Source organism: Durio zibethinus, chromosome 16, assembly GCF_047325235.1.
Source record: "Durio zibethinus cultivar Kanyao isolate XHJ-2024 chromosome 16, ASM4732523v1, whole genome shotgun sequence".
Taxonomy (NCBI): Eukaryota; Viridiplantae; Streptophyta; class Magnoliopsida; order Malvales; family Malvaceae; genus Durio; species Durio zibethinus.
This window is the reverse complement of record NC_143177.1, coordinates 1,334,588-1,355,963: the sequence shown is the minus strand read 5'-3', so window position 1 is coordinate 1,355,963 and position 21,376 is coordinate 1,334,588. Positions and strand designations below refer to the sequence as shown.

General features: G+C 28.0%; 1 protein-coding gene across 2 annotated transcripts; it reads right to left on the bottom strand.

Annotated features, from left to right (window-relative positions):
- Positions 1–19,070: 19,070 nt before the first annotated feature.
- Positions 19,071–21,365, bottom strand: LOC111292334 (uncharacterized). Of its 2 annotated transcripts, XM_089745129.1 has the most exons (3): positions 20,789–21,365; positions 20,108–20,128; positions 19,071–19,797 (listed from the first exon to the last, which is right to left on the bottom strand). In XM_089745129.1, exons 1-3 carry the CDS (start codon positions 21,140–21,142, stop codon positions 19,267–19,269), a joined length of 906 nt encoding a protein of 301 aa, XP_089601255.1. In that variant the 5' UTR covers positions 21,143–21,365; the 3' UTR covers positions 19,071–19,266. The 2 variants fall into 2 exon arrangements, with proteins under 2 accessions (XP_089601255.1, XP_022740398.2); XM_022884663.2 differs by lacking the exon at positions 20,108–20,128 and having other exon boundaries at positions 20,789–21,353.
- Positions 21,366–21,376: the final 11 nt, after the last annotated feature.

Below are 21,376 nucleotides of genomic sequence, written 5' to 3'. Positions count from 1 at the left end.
TTGCAGGAGCTTGAATGTTAAGGCTATATGTAAGATCTTGAGGGCTAAAATAAGGTGATTGTGGAGCTAGCTGGTATGGGTAGGATGGGGCATTATTCACAGCAGGATAGTATGGAGAGTAATCTTTGGATGGATAAGGTTGATAACCCCTGAATTGTTGTCTATCAAAGCTCACAGCTTGAGCTTTAGCTTCCTTCTTTTCTGATGCCTTCTTGGTTTCTCCTCCTTTCAACTTACCATTTTTTATGGCACTTTCAATAATTTCTCCAGAAATCACCATATCAGTAAAATTCTTTGTTGCATTCCTTATCATTTTTTCACAATAGGAAGGTTTTAAAGTACTGACAAACAGCACTGTGGTCTCTTTTTCTGTCAGTAGAAGTTGTACCTGTGAAGCTATATCTCTTTATCTCTGGGCGTATTCTTTAAAAAACTCATTTGCCTTTTTCTCTAGATTTTGTAAAGATAAACGATCAGGAGCCAAATCGATAATGTGTCGATATTGACTGATGAAGTCATGAGCCATATCACTCCAAGACCGAATGTGGGTCCTATCCAATTGAACATACCACCTGGCAGCAGAACCAGTAAGGCTATCCTGAAAGATATGCATCAAGAGTTTTTCATCATGTGCATGGGCTGCCATTTTTCTGCAATACATGGTGATGTGGGTTTTGGGGCACTTTGTACCATCATATTTTTCAAATTTCGATACTTTGAACTTATAGGGGATAACCACATCAGGAACTAGACAGAGCCCAGCAGCATCAACTGGCCCATAAAAGCTAAATCCTTCCACAGCCCGTAGCCTCTGCTCTAGCATGCTAATTTTGGAGCTTTCCTCAGCTTCCACCCTTATCTTTTCCTTCTCTTTCTCTTTTAAATCATCTAGATCAGGAATTGGTTCTGCTGCCTTTTCAGTAAAGACAGGATTTATATAGCTATTATACTACCCTGGGTTAAAAGCTGATGGCATTCCAACACACGTTGGATATGCAAAATGTTGTGGTGGGACCTCTTGGGTAGACTGGGCCTGAGGTGGGCCAAAACCTGGAGGGTACAAAGGGTCAGCCACTTCTTGCTGGCTTGTACTTCCTTCAACTCTTTTTCTTTTATTCATGTTATTAAGGGCCTCCAGAATCTTGTTTAGTTCACTTTCAATCTTCTCCTGAGCTTTTTCTAGCTTTTCAAATTTATGAGAACTTTTTTCTTCCATTTGCCTTGCTCTGGATCTTGTGTTGTATGGATAAGCAAGGTTTTCGCTAGATGGAGCTATCCTCGGACCTTGAGTACCATACTTATGATTAGAAATATTATGCTGTGCCTTATGTATGATGCTTTGATATACAGATGAAATGTACATTTTTCTGAAGAAAATCTAGTATGAAATGAATGCAAATGATTGTGTTAAAACATGATCATGAAAATAATACCGATGCATATAATCAGACAAACAACATAGTTAGTTCCATGGATGAGATGAAAGTGATGCTGGTGCATAATGTTACATATGATAAAAATAATACACAAAGTTAATCAAAATGATTAGACAAACGCCCTTTTGTGTCCTAATTTCAGGGTATATCTATCATTGGGTAGAAAGGGCTCTATCTTAGGTGTAGGCACTCTTAAGGTTCACTACATGCGGTTTTAAGGTCAAAGTCTAAAGGTGCTCAAATTGCTCCTTATATCCCTGTCCATTACAGACTAGTAAGGCACCCTAATCCTCACCCATTATAGGCTACAAGCGAAAAATGTTCAATTTGAGTGGGAGTATTTCGCTAGCCACTGTGGAGGTATTAGATCTCACGAAAGCAATAGGTACTTTACTCCCTCCTAGAGGGACAAAGCTCGGGTATAGAGCTCATGTTATGCACATGCATATGAATGACATAACTAACAAGATACATAAACATGAATGAACAATAACACATATATACAAAAAGGTTCAATTTTATTAGGCTTTTGGATAACACAAATTATTTGCTGGCCTGACTCTCAAAGTCCCCAGTGGAGTCGCCAAGCTATCATAACGTCTAGATCCGGGGATCTATCGCTAGACATTGACTTTCAGGGAGTCGCCACCAATTTTTTTATCTAGGTGCGATTGGCCACTTAAAGAATCTATCCTTTCAGGGAACCCTTAAGTTTAAGGGTCCCTAAAAGAATAGGTTCAGGTCTACAAACCAGAACAGAGTTCGGGAGTTCGGTTACGTGTGAGGAAGGTTATAGCACCCTCACAACGCCCATCAAAAGATGATACCAGCTTAAATTTATGTTATCCAAAAGCCTTAAAATTTTACCCAGTAATTAATTATTGAAAATTATTCTCAATTGACTCTAATACTTTTAGCAAAAATTTGAGAAAATTCCCTCACCTCAGGAGTATGCAAGAAAAACTACTGTTTCACTTGCAGAGGCTCCGTCGTCGGATTAATTAAAGAAAAATCAAAATCAAAATCAAAATAGAAAGGAAGGAAACGATGATTGTTCTTGTGTAGGGAAAATTGATACTTTCAACTTTTCCCAAAAAATTATTTTTTTGAAATTTATTTTTTAAGGAAAATTGATACTTTCAACTTTTCCCCAAAAATTTTTTTTTGAAATTTATTTCTAAGGAAAATTGATACTTTCAACTTTTCCTCAAAAATATTTTTTTTTTGAAACTTTGATTTCCAAGGAAAATTGATACTTTTAACTTTTCCTCAAAAATCTTTTTTTTTGAAAATTTATTTTTAAGGAAAATTGATACTTTCAACTTTTCCCCAAAAATATTTTTTGGAAATTTATTTCTAAGGAAAATTGATACTTTCAACTTTTCCTCAAAAATATTTTTTTTTTGAAACTTTGATTTTCAAGGAAAATTGATACTTTCAACTTTTCCTCAAAAATCCTTTTTTTTTTTAAATTTATTTTTAAGGAAAATTGATACTTTCAACTTTTCCCTAAAAATATTTTTTTGAAAATTTTGATTTTTCTTTACAGAAAATAGAATAATAAAAAAAGTGAAAATAAATAAAAATAAAAATATTAAAGAAAAGTAAAACAAAAATAAAAATAAGATAAAGAAAAAATATTAAATAAATTTAATCTAATAAATAAAAATAAATAAAGATAAAACAAATAAATAAAAAATTTCAAAAAAAAAAAAACCTGGAGCGGCTCGGATTGCGGCTCGGCTCGGCTTGGCTCAGAGGGGGCTGGCACGCACGGGTCAGGAAGCGGGTCGACGCCCGGGTCGGGTCGGGTTTGGCAAAACGCACGGATCCTCTGGGTTACTTAAGGCCAAAACGACGTCGTTTTGAGAGGGTATAAAAGACACTTCGCTCTGTTTTTCGGTAGAACGCTCCTCCCCTCTCTCTCTCTTCTTCCCTTTTTCTCTGCCTTCTCTCTAAAAGCTGAAGAACTCCGGTGGAAATTTCGTCGGATTCTGGAAAAAGTCACCGAAATCTGGAAATTTAACCGGAAGTTGGCCGGATGATCACCGGTTTCTGAGATTCTTCACCGGAAACTGGGCAGGTCGCCGGAAACTTCAAGTTTGGCCAGAATTTTCGTCGAAAAATTCAAGCTTCGTCGGAAAATTCAACCGAAAATTGGAATTTTTCAGAAATTTCCAGAAAAAAAAATTCAAAAAAATTCCAAAAAATTTCTGATGATTCCTGGAACTCTCCTAACCCTTTTCTTAGCCTTCTATACTCTTCTCTACGCCTTTTCCTCTCAAATCAGTAGCTCTGGCTTCTGTTTTCTGTGTGTTCTTCATCTGTTCCAGGAGGGTGCGTTTTATAGGGGTTGATCGGGAGTTCCTGATCAATCCCAATTCCTCATTGGACGGGGATTCAATCTTTGAATCCAATTGGACTCTTTTGATTGAATCCCCACTCCTAGTAGGATTCTTCAACATTTAATCTTAGCCATCAAAAAAGAAAAAAAAATAATAATACTATCAGATAATCAAACAAAATCAGATGGATGAATAAAATAAAATTAACAGATAATTAAAATATAAAATAAGATAAATCCAAAAATATTTACCAGAAAAAAAATGATAATGATAATAATAATATAATAATAATGATAACATAATAATAACAAATATAACTATATAAATAAAATACATATAAATATTAACAGAAAAAATAAATAAATATATATTAATACACAATAATAATAATAATAAATAATAAAATATATAAAATACAAAAGAAAGAAAAAAAATAATAAAAATAATACCAGATAGAAATTGAATTGGGCTTACCCTTTTGGGCCAGACCCAATTGATCTGGGCCTGGACCCAATTGGGTGTCTACAATTATTAATACTATAAATTTAATTGTAAAGGTAACAAAAAATAAATCAAGAACAATTATGCTTTTTCACTCGCTATTTAGTCATTCAGGACTAATCCCATGTCCAGACCCATATATATAACTAATTATTAGAAAATTAAATTTTAAAAATAAAAAAATATTTAAAGATGTATTTGAAAAATAAAGGTGATTTTTTTTAGTAAAAAGAAAAACTTTGGATAATTCAAAATTTTCAAATAAATATATATTAAAAAGATTTGGATAACCAATAATTTTTTAAATAAATTTATTTAATCCATAAATAAAAAATGAGAATTAATTTTACTCATTTAAATAAAATCTTACCAAAATAAAAAATAATAATTTTATCCCTTTAATTATTTTAAATCTAAATTGGTTTTTTATTTAAATTTTAAAAGTTTTAGATAATTAAATAAAATTTGGAATTTATTTTTTGATAAAGAGTTTAAAATTAAAAAACATCTTATATATCATTATAAAGAGAAATTTTAGTAATTTTCTTATGTGTCAAAAAGAAAAACTATTCATGTAAGCATTCACATCAACAAACCTTATCTTGTAACCATGTATGTAGTAATATAATATATATATATATATTTTTTTTTTTTTTCTAAATGGATATTCGTTATTTTTAAATATTTGTAACTGAATTATATATATATATATTATATTACAATATACATAGTTACCAGATAGCAATTGTTGACGTGAATGCTTACGTGAGCAACTTTTTTTTTTTTTTACAAGTAAGATAATTCTAAAAATTTCTCATTGTGATGACATATGAGATATTTATTAATTTTAAATTATTTGTAAAAATATATATTTTAAAATTCATTAAATTATCTAAAATTTTAAAATTTAATCAAAAATTAATTTAAATTTTAATGAAATTTCTTTGTCATGTACATCACCTTATCTTAATTTAAAACTAATTTTAAACTAATTTATCTTTTCTAATTTATCTAAAGTTAAAATGAATATTTAAATTTATCACAATTTTTAAAAGTATTATTTAATATTGTTGGGCTAAAAGCCTCCAATCCAATCACACCAGTGGAAGCAAAATCAAACAATAAATCAAACACACAAGAGACAACAATTTAACGTGGTTCGGTCCAACTGACCTACATCCATGGATGAGAAACAAGATCCACTAGTTGTAGAGAATTACAAACATACATCAAATCATCAACCTCACTCAACAATCAATACTCATAAGACACTCTCAATCTCCTCTAGTCCTATAAAGTATTCTCAACCCAAACAAACACAAACCCAAACCATTGTGCACTCTTTCAACATAACCAAACACATACCCATATGCTCCCATACACCATACCTATGTAGACCCTCTCAATCTCTTCTAGTCCACTCACAAACAAGCATACACACCCATAAGACGTAGAGCCCTAATACTCCTATGGGGTGTCTATCCCACAAAACCCTACAACTCTCTTACATCTTTTTCTCATACCTAACCCTGTAAAGACTTCACCTATTTATAACCATACAAACTTGCCCATTAAGAATCTCTTTTCTTTTAGAATTCTTCTCTTGCAAGTCAAACTTACCTATTAAGAATCCTCTTTCTCTTGAAATTCTTCTTTTGCAAGTCTTCTTGTCCATCAAGCAATATCTGACAAATCCCAAACAAATCTCTTATGGGATTTGAGTCATTATTCCCAACAAATATCTTTAATATTTTTGATAAATATTCCTTATTATCTTTAGTTTTTAAATATATTTCACAAAGAAAATGTGAAAAAAATATATAAATATCAGAACAATTTCAAGAAAGTTTCTCCTATACTTCACCCCATCTCAATTTAAAACCAATTTTAAAGTAATTTATCTATTTCAATTTATCTGTAATTAACATGAGTAGTTAAATTTATTACAACTTTTAAAAATATTATTTAATATCTTTAATATTTTTTATAAATAATCCTTACATTATCTTCAATTTTTAAATACATTTCACAAAGAAAATATGAAAAAAATATATAAATACCAAAACAACTTCAAGAAAGTTTCTCCTTACATCAAGTTTCTCCTGTATATCATCTCATTTCAATTTGAAACTAATTTGAAAGTAATTTATCTTTTTCAATCTATCTGTAAACATTAATTTAAATTTATCACAACTTTTAAAAATATTATTTAAGATCTTTAATTTTTTACAAATAATACTTGCATTATCTTTAGTTTTTAAATATATTTCACAAAAAAAAATGCAAAAAAGAAAATACAAATACGATAATAACTTCAGAAAAACCCTCATTGTTGGTAATTTTTAGTTATATAGTTTCTAATGTCCAACGAGCTAAACGTATGTTTCACTACTATTAATTTAGTTTCTTTTTTTAGTAGTCTACTAACATGCTTTTTCTGATGATAAGTACTCTTTCACTAAACATACTATTCATTTCATTAGGTATAAGGTATTATTTCACTAAACATACTATTTACTCCATCAGATTTAGCTGTAATATTTTTAAAAAAAAAAACTACAAAAACACATGTATTCTTATATTTTTATTGGCGTTGCCTGCAGACCTTTTATTTTTTTCATGGATTCTTCACTCAATTAGATAATATATTTTGTCTTTTAACTGATTATTTACTCAACATTCCCCATTCGTATAATATGAATCCTATAATAACTCTACAATTATGGAATAAAGAATTTCTTGTAGCCTTCAACAGAATTTAAAAAGAAAACCTTATTTTTATTATGATTTAATATTTTAATTATATTATTTATATGTTACATATATTTTGAATATGTAAATAATTCAATAATATTAATGTATATTTTTATTTAAATTTAAATAAAATAAAAATAATTTGTGCATTGCACAAGTAGCAAGCTTGTTTTATATATTTTACATATGTAAATGGGTTACAAATTCAAAAATAGATTTAGATATCCATTATTATTTATTAAAACTTAAACGGATTTGGATATTGAATATTCAAAAGATATTACCTGTATCTACTATGAATTTGTCATAGATAGTAAATCTCTTATCCAAATCTATTAATTATCTATTTATAACTATCTGAATCTGATATAAACAGATCAAATAATGGTGAATATCCGTTTGTTTACTCTCTATTGACATCCCTAATATTAACATTTTTTTATTTCAAAAAAGGGTCAATTGTCTTCAAAAACATGTTCAAATTAAATTAATTAAAATATGTAAATAATAATATCTATAGTTTGATATCTTTCCGTATTTTGAAAACTTTGGTTAATTCAGTCCCAAATGCTGACAATTAATATCTTTCTAATTTCAATTACTACACTCTCTCTCTCTCTCTCTCTCTCTCTCTCTCTCTCTCTCTCTCTCTCTCTCTCTCTCTCTCTCTCTCTCTCTCTCTCTCACACACACACACACACACACACACACACACATATATATATACCTCGAATACTAACTCACACACTGAAGCATTTCCTAGCCATTGCATAAGATTTTTGTTACTAAATCCTGAAAAAAAAGGCCAAATTTTCTCTCACCCATTTTGTCATACTTGCCCTCCTTTTCACGGGTTTGTTTTCTTTAACCCTTTAACTGATATTTGATAGCTTTTCAAAAACTTTTGTCAATGTTGTATTGTTTACTATGAAAAACAAATTACACTAACATTTAAGGAATTATTAAATCAACAATGGATGCATATATTGGCCATTCAAATCCTAACGGTTTTTATTTTCTTACATTGGGGGTTTGAAAGTTAATTTGTTTGTTTGACTTTTATTCTTGCAGTTGTTTCAATGGTTGATGCACAAAAACGATGTCAAGAGGTGTTGGATCCAAACAATTGTGTACTTTCGGACTGTAGACAGGAGTGTTTCGAAAAGCACTATTCAAATGCAGGGCAATGTGTTGAAAATGGAGGCACTCCTCTTAATCCAACTTTCAAGTGTCTATGTGTTTATGATTGTGGTATTATTTTATTTCTCCTTTTAATATCATGTATTTCTAAGCAAGGAGACTATTTAACAAATAAAAGGTAATAAAACGTGAATTATTTTCATTTTTATGTTATTTATGGCAGCTTATATATAAAAATTATTCAAGAACATTGGAAAAAAATTCGTTCGAAAAAAATTAGGTTTAAGAAATATTTTTTAATATAAAGGAAGCCAATAAAAGGTATTAATATGTGAATTATTTTCATTTTTATGTTATTTATGACGCTTAGATATAAAAATCAATCCAAGAACGTTTTTAAAAAAAGAGATATGCGTTTGAGCAAATTTTTTATATAAAAAATTCGCAGTTTAAATATAAATATTGAGATTTTTTACTCAAAATTATCAGGTTTTGAATCTCTAAACACTTTTTCTGTAAGTTAAATCACTATTGGCCCTACCTAGACCAACTTTATTCTATATATTATGGAACAAATCCATCTCGAACAAGCTCAATCACATACATACATATTTGGCTTCATTAATTCAGATTAAATACTAATGATTAGTGGGGTTCTTAAACCAGAATCTAAATTTTAGAGATAGAAAGAATTTTAGCAAATACAATAACATGTTATATCCTAAAAATAAATTACTCATTTGATCATTTAATTTTTTTTTTCAGATTTATGTTTTGATTTATGAACTTTGAAAAATCACATTTTTTCTTGAAAAATTATCTCATGCACAACTATTAGAGTTTTAAAATTTCATTAGCAAAATTAAAAGGATGACACGCATTTCCTATAAAGTATATTAAAAAATAAAAAAAAATTATATAATAAAAAAAATATTTGTCAATCTCTTAATCCTTTTATAGAATTAAAAAACTTCGCCTAAAATATATAAGAAAAATTGTCACCAATATTTATAAAAATTAATATTTTAATCACTTAACTCACACACTCAAGTATTTCCTAGCCATTGCATAAGATTTTTGTTACTGAATCCTAATAAAAATAGCCAAATTTTCTCTCACCCATTTTCTCATCCTTGCTCTCCTTTTCACAGGTTTGTTTTCTTTATCCTTTCAACTCATATTTGATAGCTTTTCGAAAACATTTGTCAGTGTTGTTTGTTTACAATGAAAAAGAAAAACATTACACTAACATTTAAGTAATTAACTCAAATATGTATGCGTATATGGTCCTTATTCAAAGCTTGCGAAGTCAAATCCTAATGATTTTTTTCTTATATTGGGGGTCTGAAGGTTAATTTGTTTGTTTGATTTTTGTTATTGCAGCCGTTTCCATTGTTGATGGACGGAGATGTCAAGAGGTCTTAGATCCAAACAATTGCGAACTTGCGGATTGTAGGCAGAAGTGTTTCGAAAAGCACAAATCAGATTCAGGGCAATGTGTCGAAAATGGAGGCACTCCTCTTAATCCAACTTTCAAGTGTCTCTGTGCTTATGACTGTGGTGTTTGATTTTATTTATCATGTATTTCTAAGCAAGGAGACTATTACAAAAAATAGATAAAAGGTGAATTATTTTCATTGTTATGTTATTTATTGCAGCTTAGATATAAAAATCAATCCAAGATTGTCCCAAAAAAGAATTAGATTTAAGTAAAATTTGAGATGCCCTTGATCGGATTATTCATTTTCAACCGACAACAAATCTCAATCTTAAACCAACCAAAATTGTAGAGACAATGTGGAATTCTAGCAAAAACAACGCTTTTCTTTATGATCATTGACCTGTAATTCTGGCCTAAGCATGACCTATAAAATAGTCAAGCAAGAGCCTGAACAAGCAACCCTCAGATCATAGCTTGGCCTAAAACAGGAGAGCAACCCTAAACCCCTTTATGAAAAGAGAATTAAAGACTCCATGGAGGGGTTCTTAGTAGAATGAGGAAGCGTTACAAACAAATAAAACAAGATATGTCGAGATATGGCGAAAAGGAAGATTGGAGCATATCCTAAAATGTTGAATAAAGTGACAGGTGGTGGTGAACGGAGAAATAAGGCTAGGTAGAGGAGAGAATAAGTTTTAGAAAGGATCTTACGAAGGGAGAATTGTAGAGAAAGTTGTAAGAAATTTGTCCAAGTCTAAAAGTCCATGGAAACTCTTATTTATAGGTTTCAAGAATAGAAGCTACATATCCTGAGTATTAAAAGGAATAATGGTGAATAATGAGAGAATTTACTGTTACAAAAAGTATTAATGTATTGTTTAATGAGAGTTTAATTAGCTTTTTGATAATAGGCATAATAAATATAGTAGTTCATTATTTGTTCTAAAAGAAAAGGAGAAGCACTCATATTTCAGAAAAATATTAAGAGAAAACATTTTTAACTATCTCCATATATAATCCACCAAGTCAAGTTTTTCGAAACATTATAATAGTGGAATTAACCCAAGAATCTTACCATATTCTAAGGTTATTTTCACTTTTTCTTTCAATGAAGTAACATTCGGTAAAGCATTTTTTATGGAATAACTCTTAGTAGTGAAGCAACTTTTGATATAAGATTTTTTGATAAAGGTGTTGGTCTAGTTACTTGAAGAAGTTGTTTCAAGAACAGTTGTTCCATAAAAGTGTTGTTTCCTAAAAGTGTTGTTCCGTGAAAGAGTTGTTCTTTGAATAATTATTCCATAAACAGTTATTTTGTAAAAATATTGTTTCATGAATAGCTGTTTTATAAAATAACTATCACTAAAATAGTCTTATCACATGTTGTGACTTATCTGTAATTTAAATAACTTTAGAAAAATTTAAAAGAATAAAGTATTCGTAACCAAAATCAAATATCTACGTTTTGCCCTTACATGAGAATTTTTAATATAAGAAGCTCTCATGCACTAGTTTAATGAAAGAATAAAAGTAAAAATATATATGAAAATAAAATATATTTGTTCTTGTAATTTAAAGATGTATAATATAAGTTTCATGAAAAGAAAAAATTATATATGAATACATATTTATTGTGACTGTATATGTGCGGATTCATTACTCTTTGTATGAAAATTATTTGATGTAAATCAAAGAATGTTCTATGCATAGAATAAACAAATTTTAATATTGTAAATTAAAGAGTTACTGATTAGACAAGTGATGTATGAAAGTGTAAGTCATAACGTTAATATTTCTCTAAAAAGGGAACAAGTAATGAAAGTGTTCTAAAGAAAATAGGAGAACAAGTAATGGTAATGTTTCTTAAAAAAAAAAGAGAGAATAAGCAATAAAAATGTTTCTCTACAAAATAGAAGAATAAGTAATGAGAGTATTTCTTTAAAAAAAAAAAAAAGAGAAATTAAAAGAAATAGGTAATATAAGTGTTTCCCTAAAAATATGAGAATAAGTAATGTGAATGTTTTCCTAAAATATAGAAAAATAATTGAATGGAACAATTAAAAAGAATATTTTTAAAAAAATTCAATGAAACAATTAATGGGATTATTTCCTTTATAAATATGCATGACTTCAATAATTAACAATAAAATTGTCTTTCTCGTAAGAAAAAAAAAAAGTAAAGGAGTAATGTATATAATTTTTGTATTTCTAGAAATGAGAAAAAAAAAAGTAAAGTATATAATTTAATTTTTTTTTTTTTTTAGGAATCACTTGTTTTTATATGGAAGTAAAGTTTGTAAGTTTAAAGTTCATGCAACCTATAAACAAAATTTTTTACCGATGATATGATGTTGTTAAAAATTTTGTTAAAATTAGTAGATTAAAGTTTTTCAACTTGCGATGTGTCTTTGTAGAACCTATAATCGAGCCAACATTCTTCTAAAGATTTAATTGTGCCCTATAATAGTATTCTATGTTTAGCTAAATGAAAAAAATTAATTGCAATATAGTAAAATTTTGTATAGAATATCTAGAGTATTAAAATCTTTTGAGAATAAAATTTAATGAAATTTTAAAAATAAAATTAAAGATTTTGAAATTTTATTAAAGAATTTTTTAAATAAGAAAAATAAATATTTGTTATTAAAGAAATTGATTCTATAGATTCTATAAATATAAGAATTATATACATGATTAACATGAATATATACAAGAACCTGACTAAAATAATAAATAATTAAAAACTATTTATCATTTACAACTTAATAAATTTGACATAGTTATAATATAAAAAAGTATTTATTAAAAAAATTTATACTCAATTAATATGTATTTAATATATATATTAATTTATATTACATAACTATATTAATTTTTAGTATCAAATTCAAAATAATAAACTATTAAAGAATAAAATAATAATGTATAGGATTAATATTAATGTTAATATTGTATTTATATTATTAATATAAAAATAATTTTATAACAATTATTAAATGAGTATCATAATTAAATATTTAAAATAATTTTTATATGATATTAAATAGGTAATTAAGTATTATAACTAAAAGATTAAAATTAAAATAATTTTTATATGTTTATATTAAATTAAAATAAATAAAAAATAAAATAAAACGTGTAAACGTGTTAAACGTTTACTCATATGATAAAATTAAATTAAATATATTATTTGTGTCGTATCACGTATTTAAACGAGTTAATACTTATATGACACAAATTTTGTAGTGTCAAAATTTATGTCGACACGAATAAATATGAAACATGTTTTTTTAAAACACAAATCAAATTTTTTTTGTATAATTTTCGTGTCGTATTATCGTATCGTATCTGAAATTATTAAGTTTAAATATTTGTTTACTTCATTTTTATCTTTTTAATTAATTTTTATTTATTTTTATACTTAATTTAAAATTATTAATTTCATCTATAAATTTAATTAAAAACTATATTTATCACCCTTAAATTAAGCAATGAAAATTTTCAACAAATTTTAAATAGCGATGAGGATTTTTTTCCCCAATATCAATCTCACCGTCACTGTACCTGTCCAGAGATTTATTTTCGTCTATAGGAATTAATTCAAAATCAACCAATAAGGAATTGCTAATTGCTTAGGTGTCGTTCGCTAACGTTTTCGTTTTCTATTTTTTGTTTTCGGTTTCATTTTTGTTTTAAAATTGAAAACAAAAACATATTTGGAAGGTTTTTTTTATTTTTTATTTTTAAAAATTGAAAATAAAGTTTTAGAAAATTTTAAAATTTGCTGATAACAGAAAAATGGTGTTTTCAGTTTTTTGGAAATAATTTGGCATTGTTACCATATGGGTGCTGTTCATAGAAATTACAATTAAACCATTACAGTAACGTTATAATTATTATATTAATAAAATAATATTTTTATTATATAAATATTAAATTAATAAATATTATTATATTTATTATATAAATAATATTATATTAATAAATAACATTATAATATATTAATAAATAATATTAATAATAACTATTATTTTATTTATATTATTAATAACAAACGGAGTCTAAAAATTTTAATCACTTTCTCTTATTTTTTTGTTTTCACATTTCTAAAACAAAAACATTTTATTCAAACATATTTTCAAATTCAATAAATTAAAAATAAAATGAAAATCAAACAAAACAAAATTTTCAAAAACATAAAATATTATAATATATAATAATACCAAACGACCCCTTAATTATCCCAAATTATTGTCGTTAGAAAGGATAAATGTTGAAATTGCCTTTTTATGTAAAGAGAATTAAAGACTCCAAATTAGGTTTTATTTGTATTTTAACTTGAAAAATCATGTCATTTAACCACTTTTATACGTAAAAAAAAAAAAAAACTCTTGAAAAAGTCAAGGTATCAAATGGGTAATTTGTCCATAACAACTACACTCATATATATAAACGAGTTTAAAAGGACAAGAAAAATTAGATAAAGACTGCATTTTAAATTAGAGAAAGACTGTGTGAAAGAGTTTAAAAGAAAAGATAAAAAATTAAAAAAAAAATTACCTAACTCTTGCCTTTTTATGCTGTTTATATTAGGCAATAGAAACCATTTCCATGTTAACATAAAATAAAAGTTTTAAACATTTTTTTCTTCTAAAAAAGGTCTAAATTAAATTAACAATTCTTTAAATAGTAATATATATGGTCTGATATCTTTCCATATTCTGAAAATTTGGTCAATATCAGCCCCATAATCACTGTATCAGTCCCTTGATTTTAGCAGGGAAAATGCTAATAATTAATATCTTTCTAATTTCAATTACTACATGCAAAAATATTTATACACCTCCAAAACCTCCAAGGCTAACTCATACACTCAAGCATTTCCTAACCATTGCATAAGATTTTTGTTACTAAACCCTAGTAAAAATGGCCAAATTTTCTCTCACCCATTTTGTCATACTTGCCCTCCTTTTCACTGGTTTGTTTTCTTTATCCCTTTAACTCATATTAGATAGCTTTTCAAAAACATTTGTCAATGTTGTTTTGTTTACCATGAAAAACAAATTACACTAACATTTAAGTAATTAAATCAACAATGGATGCATATATGGGCCGTATTTAAAGATTTGAGTTCAAATCCTGATGGTTTTTTTTTTCTCTTACATTGAAGGGTTTGAAAGTTAATTTGTTTGTTTGATTTTTATTTTTGCAGTTGTTTCAGTGGTTGATGCACAACAAAGATGCCAAGAGGTGTTGGATCCAAACAATTGTGAACTTTCGAATTGTAGACAGAAGTGTCTCGAAAAGCACAATTCAAATTCAGGGCAATGTCTCATAAGTGGAGGCACTCCTCTTGATCCAACTTTCAAGTGTGTGTGCATTTATGACTGTGGTTTTTAATATTATTTCTCCTTTTAGTATGATGTATTTCTATGCAAGGAGACAATTCAATAAAAGTTGATAAAGGTGAATCATTTTCATTTTTATGTTATTTATGACAGCTTAGATATAAAAATCAATCCAAAAACATTTTTAAAAAAAGAGATCATTCAAAAAAAATATTTAGGTTTAAGTAATTTTTTTATATAAAATAAATTACAACCTAAAGATAGATATTAGAATTTTTTACTCAAAGTTATCAGAATTTGAATATCTAAACACTTTATAAGTGAAATGAATGTTGGCCCTGTGTTGACCAACTTGAATCTATAAATTATGGAACATGTTCATCTCGAACGAACTCAATCACCTACATATATATTTGGGTTCGTTAGTTCAATCTAAATACTAATGATTAAAAGTATAATTCATAATAATATTTGAACTCGTCCGATTTTGACTTGACCCAATCTTATAAGGTGTTTTTTTTTCTCCACTCAAAGCAGCTTGTAAGTAGGACTTTTGTCCTCCTACCACCCCCTATCCCCCGTTAAACCTCTCCCCAACTCCTTTTGCAACCGACCATGAAGGTTTCTCTCCCGCCCTTGTCTGCTGTCCCACACTCTACTCTTCTCACGTTCCTCATTCGTCATAACTCTTTTCGAAAATGTCGATCTTGCATTGAATCTGGCCATTTAACCCCAATCTTGTAATCCTTAATCCACGATCCATTCAAATTGTACAACTCCTTCTTTGCGTTTACAAGTTTCTCAAAACGTACAAACCCGTATTTCCTGCCTCTTGCACTCATTTTTTGTGCAATGAAGACATCCATTACCTGTCCATACTCCCGAAACCTTTGTAACAGCCATCTCCAATGAGTTTATGGAGGAATATTATTTACGAATATTGCGAAAATTGTTATTGTTAAGAGCAAAACTATTTCCTGTGGTTGCTGAGGTTGAAAGTGATTTTATCAATTTTTGATAAAAGAGTTTTGTATCTCTTAATGAAGCAACTTTTGATACAAGAATTTTCAGTAAAGGTGTTGGTCTTGTTCTTTGAGGAAGTTGTTTCCAGAATAATTATTTTGTGAAGGTATTATTTCGTGAAAGAGTTGTTTCTTAAATAGTTATTTTGTAAAAAAGTTGTTTCATGAATAGTTATTTCATAAAATAACTTTAATTAAAATAGTCTTATTAGCTGTTTTGACTTATCATCAACTTAATAACTTTAAAGAAATTTAAAAGAAAAAAGCATTAATAACCAAAATCAAGTATCTATATTTTACCACCTATATGAGAATTCTTAGTATAAGAAGTTCTCATACTCTAGCACTAACTATGAGTTTAACCCAAAATCTACCTAATTCAACCCATGAACACCTCTATCTTCGAGTACTATTGAAAGTTTTAACTAAAGCAAACCAACTGTCAGCCTTAATCCTCTTCTTAGATCATCTAAACAAGCCATCCAATTTTTCAAACATTTTTGCAGCTTATCAACTCAAGTTGATTAAGCAATAAAGCATGATATAGCACAAACTTGTACGTCTTAAACTCAATTCCTTATCTCAAATGCCTACATTCAAATGGTATGTACGATGCATGAATCTAGTTTAATGAATTTTATTTTATTTAAAAATTTCTTGTAATTCAAAAAAAAAAAATGGTGTAACCAATGAAGTAATTGCTAACAATATAAATTTTGCCCATTATATTAGTTGTCTCAATCCCAAATTTTTGTGACGCAAATTAAATTTATCTCCATCGATGTAAATTAAGCACATTATGGATTATCTTGTGAAATTAACATGAGGTTTTAGTAAGGTTGTGTTGTATGACAATTTTTTTTCAATTTGCCATATTCTTGGATGTAGTTATCATGCCTTACTTTTCATGATAGTTTCCTTTGTTTTAGAACAAAATGATACCTTTGACAAATTAAAATCCTCCCTTGTTAGGAATTTTAATACAATATCTTTCTCAATTTGGATAAAAATTTTTGTTCAATAGCCTTTTTTAAGTTTCCCTTCTATCATCCTTTTCTATGGAGAAATTTGGTTCCAAACAAGTTCATATCGACTCCATCACCCACCTTTACGCCTCAAGCAAGGTGGAATTGATATTAATATAATATTTAAGAGACCAAATGGGTAATTTATCCATAACAACTAAACTCGTATAATTGAGTTTAAAGGGAAAAGAAAAAGTTTTTGTAATAGAAACAATAAATATCAATCTAATAAGTTTCCATCTTAACATAAAAGTAAAAGAAGCTTGTCCCGTATTAGTTAAGAATGATAGCGAAATGGATATTCATTATTTTTAAAATATTCGTATTCGAATTCGTTTAATATTTATAATATTTAAATTTGTTTAAATATTTGTTTAAATTTAAAATTATTATTTAAATTCGAATCTATTTAAATAAATACTATTTGTTTAAATATTTAAAATGTTAAAATATTTGTTTATTTAAAATTTTTGTCAAAATATAAAATAAACAAAAATATAATTTAAAACTCAAGTTTAGTCTTAATTAATAATAAATAAAAATTACTTTTTAAGATATAAAACTTTATACAAATATACAAATTTATATACTTTAGATATGTAAATAAGTAACAAATTCATATCCGAATTTGAATATTCATTATTATTCATTAAAACTTAAACAGATTTGAGTATTAAATATCCAGAGGATACTATTCGTATTCACTCTGAATCCATCACGGATAATAAATTTCTTATCCAAATCTATTAATTATCTATTTATAATTATTCGAATCCACTGTAAATGGATTGAATAATAATTAATATTTATTTATTTACGATTTATTACCATCCTTAGTATTAACATTTTTTTATTTCAAAAAAAGACTCAAATTATCTTCAAAAACATGTTCAGATTAAATTAGTTAAAATATGTAAATAATAATATCTATAGTCTGATATCTTTCCATATATTGAAAACTTCGGTTAATTCAGTTCCAAATGCTGACAATTAATATCTTTCTAATGCTGACAATTGGATCCAAACAATTGTGAACTTTCGGATTGTAGACAGAAGTGTTTCCACTAGCCTTAATTTATATAATAAAAAAAATTTTTAAATCCAACTCAAATTAAAAATATATATCCTTAACCCACCCACTTACCTTAATTTATATAATAAAAAATTTAAAAAATATGATTAAATTAAGTATAAATTAAATTAAGTTGAATTATATTTAATTCACATATACATAAAAATTAAAAATAAATATTATATATGTAAAAATTAAAAATAAAATTTTAATTTAATAAAAAATATATAATTTTTAATTTTAATTTTTTCATATATACGAATTAATTTATATATAATTCACATATATATAAATAAAAATTTTATATATATGTGAATTCGAATCTAAACAGATCAAACTTAAATTTTAAATTTTTGTTTAAAACCTAACTTGAAATTTAAATGAGTTTAAAAATTACGTCCAAATCTATTTAATGAGCTTTAATTTTTTATCTCTCAAAACTTGAATGGATATTTAGACTTAAATAAATAACTTAATCCTTAATTAAATCTATTATAAATAAATGTTGGGATTTTTTACCCGAGATTATCAAAATTTAAAATTTTAAACACACTAGGTCAAGCGATTGTAGGCCCTAATATTGTTAGTCAATTTATTTACATAATATGAAAGTCAATAAGATGTCGTAAAAAAGTCTAATCAATGTTACATTATTAATTATCAGTCACTATTAAAAGAAATTTTATAAAAAAAAATCTAAAAAATTTTCAAAATTGTTTAAAAAATCTGAAATATTAAAAAAATTAAAATATATATATAATATTTTTAAAAATTATAAAAATATCAAAACTTAAAAAATTAAAAAAAATCTCAAATTTAAAAAAAAATTCAAAAAAATTTATGACAAATTCAAAAAACTGAAAATTTTAATAAAAATAGAAACACAAGACAATGTTTCAAGATACAAACAAATCCCAACCCTAAACCAGAACAAGAATTGCAAAGACAATGGGAATTTTAGCAAGAAAAAAAAAATGCTGTATATATGCTTATAACTAGACTCGTATAATGATATATTAAAATGCGTTAAAAAATGATTTTGTTTATGATTGTTGATCTATGATTCTGGCCTCAAGCATGAGCTATAAAATAGTCAAGCATGAACCAGAACAAGCAATCCTTTTGGGCTAAAGACAAGAAAGAAAAGATGCCATGCACGAACCTGAAGCTTGCTAGATGGGATCACCAAAACATCTTAGTCCAAGAACCTAAAAATGGGAAAACAGCAATCAACAATCTCAACAGCAAAGGTGCATCATTGTTACTTTCTTTCATACTCAACTTGCCCTCCTCCTTTGATGTCCTTTTTGAGCCATTTTCCATTGTTGGCATTTTCATTGATCCCATTCCATCTAGCTCATCCCATCCACCAAAGTTGGTTGCAGCATTGCCACCCTCATTGGGAGAACCATCATCACTAACTATCCATGATTGATAATCCCTTCTTCCCTTTCTGCTTTTTTGGCCTTCTTGTACCTCTTCCTCCATTTTAACATTTTTTACAGTGCGCCGAGATGTATTTTTTGGTTTTTTTCTTACCCTGACCTTACGCTTCTGCTTGTTTTGTGACCTTCCCAAAAACCTTTCAAGTGCCAAAGTTATTGCTGACTGCCCAAGTGGAAGTGCTAATGCCATGAGGAAAGCTTTTGGGCCAGTGGCAAACAAGAAGGAAAGTAAAATGACTGGTAGCGTCCAACCAAAGGATTTGAAAACCTGCATTGACCAATTGCAAAAGTATTGGGATCAACAGAATGCATTTTTTATGGGAAAAAAAAAGAAATTAACATTTGATAAAATAACATTGAGGGGAACAAACTGTAGGACATGATCCAATCGAGAAAATTCAATTATTTAGCAACAGTTCATTTAAAACAACATTCCTATATAGAGCAAAATTCAGTACTAAGGCATAAGGAGATGCCTATGGTTTGAATGATGGTTATGAAAGAGGCAAATGCCGAATGGTACGTCCAAAGTGAAAAATCCTGTGTTGTGGTCTGTGGAAGCTAACGCTATTTCTCACCATAATCAGCAAATATGTGATCTGCAAAGAGTTCAAACAGTTTGTTGATGCCCATGTAAACTCAACTAAAGCTGTCATGCAGTTTTTCTGGTACTAAAACTAGTTAACTTGCATGAGCTGCCAATCAAACCCCTCATTGCGAAGGACAATATAAAAGATTTCCCAACATTGTCAGCGGAATAATTGCCGGATATTAGGAGTCTTGAGATGGGATTCCTATATTCCTATGGAGTGTCAGTCCCATGCAAAAGATTCTTAGTATCACATAATTTACAGCTGCATATGTGAGCCTGCAACTAAGATTTGAAGCAAGAGGCAAGTCCCTTAAATTTTAAAATTTGCAACAGAAGCAAATCCTATTAAACTACCCAATAGATCCAAGAATAAAGTTGATTTCAAATCAAAGTTCTTCATTTTACTACTTGTTCAAGAGGAAGCAAATCCTATTAAACTAACCGAATAAATCCAAGAATTAAGTTGTTCAAAAGGACCCATAGTTGTTGCAAAACTATTGATGTATGAAGCTAATTCATTTATAAAAAGAAATGCATCAAATTTAATCCATTTTAATGCATGAAATTCATTTACATCAATCCCATTTGGTATTCAAAATTCTACCTTTAAGAATGTATCCAAATTTAAAAAAAAAAAAAAAAAAGGAAAGGAAAGAAAAGATTGTACCTTCAAAATCCAAATGCTATCAATTGCTTCGTCCAAAATCCCGGAATTTGCCATTTCTTCATAATAATCATCTCTTTCTTCGTCGTCGCCATCGTTTTGGGTGTTGAAGCTGAAGCCTTTGGCACGAATATTCTCAGCATTAGGGTCCCACTTGCTTCTTCTCCTTCTACTGCTGCTGCTGCTATCTCTGGCTGCACATGAGCTGAAACGACGGCGTAAATGAGAGTAAGAGAGAGGGCAAAGTGGCAAATGAATGAAATTATGGAGGTGGGATTTATGGGTGAAGAAGATGAAGGAAGAACAAGGGCATGGTTGAGCTGCTGCCATTTCCATTTCCGCTTCTCTGCTCCCCATATTTCTCGATCTCTACCACTTTGCCACGTTCTTATTTTCTTGTCCATTGAAAAACCGTTGATGATAAAAATAACCAAGAATCTCACGACGTCGTTGCAGGAATAGAAAGTTTTCCCGATTAAATTGGAAAACGCTGCGTTCCGTGAAAGGATTTTGGTTTAAAATTTTAAGCATCTGAAGCGACACCGTTCATAGAAAACATTTCTCTATATAAGCTCAGCGTTGAATTCACGC